This window comes from Cicer arietinum, chromosome 1 (genome assembly GCF_000331145.2).
Source record: "Cicer arietinum cultivar CDC Frontier isolate Library 1 chromosome 1, Cicar.CDCFrontier_v2.0, whole genome shotgun sequence".
Taxonomy (NCBI): Eukaryota; Viridiplantae; Streptophyta; class Magnoliopsida; order Fabales; family Fabaceae; genus Cicer; species Cicer arietinum.
The window spans coordinates 19,571,807-19,580,874 of record NC_021160.2 but is presented as its reverse complement, the minus strand read 5'-3'; the positions used below and the strand labels follow the sequence as shown (position 1 = coordinate 19,580,874).

The window sequence follows — 9,068 nt, the reverse complement described above, 5'->3', positions numbered from 1 at the left end:
TTGTAGAGAAAAAGAAAGATATGTCATATGTTGAGCTCAAGCAATTGCCACCTCACTTGAAATATGTATTGCTTGGTGAGAAGAAGGATGATATGTTCCTTCTGTCATATGTGTCACATTGACAATGGTTGAGGCGTCAAACTAATGACTTTAAGAAGCGCTTCGTGGGAGGCAACCCATAGATAGAGGTAACGTGTGTAAACGTGCACTATGATGAAGAATGTTTAACAACTTCAAGTTGGTTACATTGAAATTCCTTTTTTTTTTTTAATTGTGTGAGAACGTGCACTATGATGAAAAATGTTTAACAACTTCAAGTTGGTCTTATGCTATATGTTCGGGATTTTGAAATTTAAATTTTATTTCTTTTCTCATGTCATTGCTCAATTCGACGAGTTTCACTAATGTATGCATTGTTGATTACTTTTTGGTTGTGGAAGTATCACTTTTCCTTTTTTTAAAATAAAAGTAAATCTTGTTGTGAAATATTTGACATCATTTAGATAGTTCATACTCTCTCTTATTATCTCAGTTGTGAGCTTTGGGCCCTAAACACTTTAATTCTTTATTATGTGATTATCCAGACATGTGTTATCCATTCAAAACTTGAACTGATTTTATTGCTTGATCAACTTTAAACTATTTTACGATTGATATTTTGAAACGACAGTGGACTTTATGAATCATTGATATGAGAAATTCATGATATCATAGTCTAGATATAGATGCAGATCATGAAACCAATAGAATTATTTGTAGAGGCAATAGTTTAATAAAAGAATTTTTGTACTATAAAATTTAATTCTAATCTTAAATCCACTAAGTAATTAGAGGTTACTTTAGAATTAAAGGTTCTATCACTAAGAAATTAGGGCAAGAATAATAAAGAAAATTCGGTAATAGTTCAATAAAGAAATTTAGTAACTATGATCAAATTAGAAACCAAGGTTGGATTCGAAGTGAAACTCACATCTGACATTTTTCTTATTTTAAAAGTTCAATTCTATTATTCTTGTTAGTTTTGAATATTATTTCAATCAATTCGGAAACATTTTCTTCAATTTTAGTAATAAATCACAATTCGATAGTAAAATGCAATCCTTGAGTTTGACACTCAGTACTATCGTTTAATTATTACTTGCAACGATTTAGTACACTTGATGAAACACTATCATTTATTTTTCTAGTTGTTTTAGGTGATTCTTATGTGTGGAAGTTGGCTTTATGACATGTTTATTTTTTCCATTAGTATGAATGATTTTTCTGTGTGGAAGTGGCCTTAGTGATAAGTATTATATCTGGATCATATAGTTTTTAATGTGTATCTAATGTGATAATAATTTCTATTTGTCAATTTTGATATTATAATATAATATTATTTCCTTTAATGTTTTGATATATTGTGATATGTTATGAGTTGAATCTATTATAGTTAGTTGTGTTTTCTCCATAGTTATATTATATTATCAATATAATTTTAAAACTCGCCTTATTTATTGTATGTGTTCTATTGGTTTGATCATGCTTTGCAAAATTGCAATTATTACAGGATAATGAGTCTTGAAGTTCAAATTTGGAGATAAACTCTTCTCTAATAGTGACACTGAAAATGGATCTTTAGTGTCTTGTATTTAATCATATATGTTTGACTATGATTTTATCAATGTATTTTTCAAAAAGAGTAGTTTACTATTTTATTGTTACAATAACGAAATTTAATATTATTTTAAGTGGATGTAATACCTTAAATATTATTGTGATATTTTAATGAAATTTGTAAAGAGTTTTACTCTCTTATTTAATGTTGTGAAATTGTTTCTGAAATGTATTTCAAAGATGTTATTATTAAAATATTTTGATTTCAGGTGTCATTTAGTAATAGTAGGAGATTTACATCCTTAGGAAAGTGAAGTAGGGATTGGAGATATGGTGAAATTAAATAACCACTTGTTATAACTATCGGGATTTGATCTTTATAGTGAGGGTATATTAGGCCTCATATACATATGCATACTTAATTGTGAACATCTTATTTCGGGTTTTGAATAAGCAATATCTCTCACTAATTAATTTGTTGTAATTAGATAATAATTTAGGGATAGTTGATTTGACTTTGTCATTTGAGAATTCTTACATGATTTAAATGTATTTGGTGGTAAGTGCTTAAGATTGATGTTTCTACCCTAGGATGATTAAACTTGCGTGTCTTTATGGTTCAACGAATATTTTTTATTTTTTATTTTTTTGAATATCTTACTTTAAATTTTGAGAGCAAAAATTTTAAAATGTAGAAAGAAATGTAACATCTGCAATTTCATAAAGTGAACAATTTATTATTTTGTATGGTGAAATTTCGTTTTTGATTTTGATTTAAAAAAAAAATGTATTTTATAATTTTTTAGAACTTTATTTATTTACATTAGATATTAATATTAGTAAATAGATTAGAAAGGATTGAATATAAGATTTTATTACCTTGTTTATTTTTTAAAATAATTAATGTTAATAATTAATTGTTACTTTTGTTATAGGAGGGAGTTGAATCCATGATGTCCTTGTCACTCCAACTCTATGTGTAATCTTTTGGTGAAAGAAAAATTGGGTTGGGAAAGGGAACTGATAGTCCACGAGTCTCAAATAGCATATTCTCTAAGTAGGTGAAATTCATGATTTAGAAGAATAAACACAAAAAATAAGATTAAGAATCCTAAAATTTAACTTGACGATTTTTGTTTAAGTAAAAAAAATATTTAAACAAATCAAATTAACAAAAATCTTATGTGAATTTGTCACTTTAGCACGTTTAAGATACATAAATCTTTTTAAAGAAATAAAAGATCTAAATCGAAAAGAAAAAAAAAAGATAAAAAAAAAATTGTGTTTGATTTTAAGAGATAAAAAACTAAAATGTGAAGAAAAAAAAACCTAAATACTATAACTAAATAAAATAAATGACGAAAAAATGTAATAAATTTGTTGGACCAACCTTCCTAGAAAGTAGTCCTCCCATTTTGTTTCTCCCAAATTTTGGTCTCCAAACAGAATTTTTGTCCAAAACTTGATGAAATTTCATTTTTTTTGCATTTATTTAAGTTACACCATACCTCAAGATCTCATGTGCAACAATTGTACTTGAAATCTATGATCATAAATGATGTAGTACGACTTTAAAAAATGAAATTTCATCAAATTTTGAACCAAAATGTTGTTTGGGACCAAAACTGAGGAGAAACAAAATGGGAGGACTACTTTCGAGATTCGACTAAAATAGGGAGACCAAAACTGCAATTAAGCCTAAATTATTCTACAAGAAGAGCTTCTCAATTTATTTAAATTTGTGTAGAATAATTATTAACATGACATAATTTAAAAACAATATATGCGTACATTGGAAGAAGAAGGGATCCATAATTCATTTCCCCAACTTATAAAACTTTCAAAAACTTTAAGGACATATAATAATAAAAAGTTGTATGCAATACTGTAATTTATTTGTAATTCAAGTACAACTAGTTACATATATCAAACACAAACACTGAAAACATAGGAAAGTCAACAAAGAAAAAACAACATTTGTATAACATATGTTTATCATATCAAGGAGCATGATGGTTAATGCGATTTGGCTTGAGCAACTTTGCAATGGACATAATTGTGATAATCAAGAGAAGAATGAAGCCAATGAAAGAAGCAATGAGTGCACCACCACCTCTGTTACAATAGCTTTCAAATTTGTCACAAATTTTATTCCACCTTGCATGTGAATTACCATTTTTCCCCAATTCTGACATGAATGTTGCTGCACCATCTCCAGCTGATGCTAAAGCCATAGTTAACTTCACCCAAAAATATATAATTAATAAATCAATTTTCATACAAATCTTTGTAGAATTTATGTAAATGCAACCAACCATGGTTTTAAAAAATATTACCATGTCTAATATTGCAATCAATGCAAGTCGTAGTCCTTTGTAATTATATTGTGGTCCTAATACATCCATTGAAATCATCAACAAGTTATGGAGACTAGCATTTCCATTTGCTATCACAAAGAACCTGTATCACCCCCACAATTTTGTGTTAATAAAAAATGTACATTACAAAATATATATAATAATTGAAAACTTTTATTTAAAAAAGTAAAATAATTGAAAACTTACACAAAAGCTGGAGTTTGACTAAACTTTGCAGAAAGAGTAGCTCTTATTGGGGTGCTACCAATTGTACCAACAATCAAACTTTTGGTTTGTTTGTTAAGTCCCATTACAAGTGTTGCAGATGCTGTGGCAAAAAATGCAATCACCCTAAGAGACAAAAGGATCCAATCCTTCTTTGGCTTTGTCTCATTAATAACATCAATATTGAAGCCAAGTTCAACTTTCTCTTCACCATTTGCTGAAGCCATTGTGTAATTAAGCACTTAATTTAATTGCAAGAGGTAATTAATGAGAAAGTGATGGTTATGATAATGCATATTGATGGGTTATTATAGATAGGAAAAGTGACATTTATCAAACCATATAATTTGTTTAGTCTAAGAAGCCATGTGTATGTTCTTTGTGTAAATTTCTTGGGTGGATACCCAACCCAAATTTTCAGGTTGTTGTAGTTGGTGAAGAAACATGAGAAATCACCAGTATGTTCCATTTTAGTTTAGTTTAATTTTATTTATTTCTTAATTTTAAAATAAATAATATCAATGTCACACGTTCGAAAAGATAAATTAAATTAAATAATTGTTTAAGAAATATATTCAACCTATATAGGTAAGAAAATTTTGCACCTTAACATAATTAAGGTCAAAAGTGTCCACCATCTATAAGAATTTTTTTTTAATTCAAGAACTACATTTACATTCCTATCCGAGGACTAAAATTCTTCATCTCACATGAAGGTACACACTACACAGTCTACTTCTTAGGAATGTAATATGCAAAAAATTGTGGTATTAACTAATACCAAACACAATATTATGCTTACTTTAGTGTCTCGAAGTCACTTAAATATATTTTTTAAACTTTTATATGATCACAAGATGTTAAACGCAAAATTTGATAACACTAACAAAAATGAAACAATGGTAGAAAGAGAAAAAATATTAAACAATGTAGAAATTTTTAAATAATTTAATTATAAATTTTCATGTGTGCGCGCAAATCTTCTGCTTAAAATATTGTCACCACACAAATCTTTTTCAACATCACAAAGTAATTGAGCAATTAAATATATTCAATAATGTATCGTACAATTAGTAATAAGATAAACTCAAGACTCTTATTTCATACCATAGATAATAACATTTAATATGCAAGTCGCAAAACAACTTAACACTAATAAGCCAAAGATATTTAAATTGAAGTGAGAAGATTTGAAAAGATAAAAGTAATAAAACAATTGAAAGCAACTTAAATTTAATAGAGATTTTAACCCATAATTCATTAGGAACATCAAATTAATTTACTTAAGACCATTGTATTCCAAAATCCGAACATACAAGCATAAATAGTAGTATAAATTCAGTCATGAAATCTATCCTTCTAATTAAGTACACTTATGCACATCAAAACATTATCAATAACACAATTAATCATTCATCCCAACCACAATCTTACAACACAATACCATTTAAAGAATTAGAACATTCAATAACCATTAGAATTCAAACTTAAACTATATTACTTTTCAAGAATAATCATTAATTGTTACTAACCATAAAATGTTTAAATGACTGGGATGTTTATAAATTTATCTACCATAAACTTACCTAGTAGAACTTATATTCCTTGCAATCAAGTATAATTGATCTCAAACCTCCAATAGGGACAAACACCAACAAACATATGTCAAAACACAATGCAGATGTAGTTCCACCACCATGATAAGCTGAATCTCTTAGGTTTGTATATTAAAAGCCACATGACACATGGTAGCTGAAAATTTAAGGAAGAAAATGAACAAATTAATTGATTGAAGTAGTTATATTATATCATAACAAAACTGGTTTTAGATTAAAAAATAGTCAATGTTGATAGCTTAAGAATGTCAATGTCGAAATAGAGTTGAAGTTAGGAAGGTGAGACAACACAAAGTGGACCGATGCATAAATCATAATAAAGAATGTCAATTTAATATTTTTGCAATCAGCACACAATGTGTCAAGGAATTTATGCAACGATTTTCCCACAGTAACCATGTATACAACGTTCAAACCAATTGCAACAACAAGTTGTTGTGGCACCGATAGGAAGACCCAACTTTTCACCCAATGCATGCTAACCTAGCTCATGATATCTATTGAGTCGTTTTCTAGGAACGATTTCATGCATCTTAATCATTTGACACATGGTGTAAAATGTGATGATCGATGATAAGACCAATATTGTTACACCAAGCTCCCAACCCAAATCACACATGGCATATAGGAGACTGAGAACACCAGCTCCAACCGTAGCAGTAACATTGTGAAATGTAGAGTACCACCATTTTGCATTTCTTGAAGAACTTATTGGAAGTCGGTCATCAATTTTCTTTTGTCAACCAACATTTTCATTAATCTCTATTGTTTGTGCTTGAGCTTCCATAGCAACTTGAAAAGACTGCTCATTCATAGCGTGTTCTCTTCCTATCATATATGTCATCTTGACAATATTTGAGGCGTCAAACTAATGACTTTAAAGAAGCGTTTTGTGGGAGGACAACTCACAGGTAGAGGTAACTTTTTTTTTTTTTGCAATCTTATTTTTTTATTTGAATTTGTTTCTTTCGAATTGTGTGTAAACGAGTACTATGATGAAAAATTATTAACAACTTGCATTTGGTCTTAATGTTTCTGTTTGGGATTTTGAAATTTAAACTCTATTCTGTTGCTCATATCATTGCTCAATTCGACAAGTTTCACTAATGCATGCATTGTTGATTACTCCTTGGTTGTCGAAGTCTTACTTGCCATTAAACAAATTTGTAGTAGCATGTTTGACATCATTTAGATAGTTCATACTCTTTCTTATTATCCTAGCTGTGAGCTTTTGAGTCTAAACACTTTAATTCTTTGTTGTGTGATTATCCAGACATGTGTTATCCCTTCAGAATTTCCACTAATTCTGACTTGCATCACTTGTAATTTATGCATACATTGAGGCAATTTTATTTGGTCGTTTGAGCATTTCTAACTACCATATGAAAATGTTATCATTTGCTAGCCCTTTTGAGTCTTGCCTTTTTCTTTCGGTCACTAACCACATTACAAACCAAACACGTGACTTTAATTACATCACCTTACTTGGAGTTAGGTAGGAAATTTTTGTCTTGTCTTGGTAAAATTCGAAGTTTGGGGTTGCTCATGAGATAACAACCTTTTAAGTTTGGGGTGGTAATTCACATAAAAATAAAAATAAAAATTCAGTTTGTGTACTTTGGTAAATAATATCTTTTTGGTTCTTTTGTCATTGTTTGAGAATCTCCACAATGAAAAGGTGAAGAAAAATAAATAAAAAATGGTAGAATAATCTGGAAATGTATGCCTAACTCCAAGTAGTAAAGCCTACTATCCCAAAATGTCTTACCCTTACCTAAACCTCATTACAACCTGAAAGTCCTCTAAAAATGTATGCGTTTACTGCATTGTGATTGCTAACTAGAATTTTTCAAGTCTATGGTAGTGTGATGCATGTTCTAGGATTTGAGTGATAAATTCATAACCCTTTTCTAAACACTTGAGAGAAATTTTGGTGAGATTGTGTGAAGAGAGAGTTGAACTTGATGAATGAATGCTAAAATGTACAAATTGTGTTGTTTATTTTTTTTTAAGCAACCATGGAGCATGATGAATATTTTGTAGTAGCTGGAACTTTTAAAATTGAGTTTGATTTGATTTGAGAAATTAAGTTTAAGTTTGCTATTAACTGTACCAAATCTGAAAATAATTGTTGCTTGGAGACAAGCAATAGGTTAAGTTTGGGGTTGCGATGACTCTTCATCATATGCATATTTTTCATTGATTTTAGTCTTACTTATCTTTAATCATTAGTTAATTTAAGGAGTTATTTGATATATTTGGTTAATTTTAGTTCTTTGATTTAATGAAATATTTACATTATTATTTCTTTGATTAAGTAGGAATTTTTCGGAGTTTTGCGTTGTTACTTTGTTTTAGTGCAGTGCCGAATTTTGGTGAAAAATCAACATGACCTATGTAGAGTATTTCAGGCATATCTGGAGTTGTAGATGTCCAATTGGAGTCAAACTAAGTGCAAATGAAAGCTAAGTTCTATATCTACAACTTTCATGAAGACACCAGAACAAAATTCAGACTCGAAAGAGGAGTAAAATGCAGTATACGTTAGACAATAGATGTTTTGTGCCTGAAGCGCGCCAACTGCGCCTGAGGCGCATTTCCAGCCTTTCAGCACTGTCCAGGCACGCCCGGAGCGCAAATCCTACGCCTGTGGCGCGCGACGCGCATCAGCATTCATAAAAACGCAATTTTTCACCATTTAGAGATCTTTTTGACTATTGGGAAGTTGGGGAGACTTGTGCCCTAGCAGAGAAACTCAAAGACTGTCGTTTCTATTATGATTGGAGTAGTTTTACCAATGATCATTCATGAATCATTCTTGTAATTCTTCTCTAATCTCTATCTATTTTATCTCTGTCATAAGTAACTAAACCTTATTTGTTATGGATGAATGTAACAAGATGAAACCCTTATTTTTATGATTTGATTTCTAGTTCTATGAATGAGTTTATTGAATTATTTTTCTCATCTCTATGCTTAATGCTTTTTATTGCTTGACCAACATTAAAATGTTCTACGATTTGTATTTTGAAACGGAAGTGGACTTTACGAATGCTTGAGATGAGAAATTCATGAATTTTTAGTCTAGACATAGATGCAGGTCAGAAACCAATTAAATTAGTTGCAAAACAATAATTTACAAGAGAATTTCTATACAGTAATCCTTAATTCTAATCTTAAATCTACTAAGGAATTAGGGGTTACTTTGGAATTAAAGGTTTTGTCACTAAGACATTAGGGCATGAATAATAAAGAGAATTTGGTAATAATTCAA

At 29.5% G+C, this 9,068-nt stretch overlaps 1 protein-coding gene across 1 annotated transcript; it reads right to left on the bottom strand.

Annotated features, from left to right (window-relative positions):
• Positions 1 to 3,459: 3,459 nt before the first annotated feature.
• Positions 3,460 to 4,471, bottom strand: LOC101506466 (CASP-like protein 1B1). The gene is made up of 3 exons (XM_004488150.4): positions 4,161 to 4,471; positions 3,933 to 4,056; positions 3,460 to 3,836 (listed from the first exon to the last, which is right to left on the bottom strand). The coding sequence occupies exons 1-3, from the start codon at positions 4,403 to 4,405 to the stop codon at positions 3,597 to 3,599; spliced, it is 609 nt and encodes a 202-aa protein (XP_004488207.1). The 5' UTR covers positions 4,406 to 4,471; the 3' UTR covers positions 3,460 to 3,596.
• Positions 4,472 to 9,068: the final 4,597 nt, after the last annotated feature.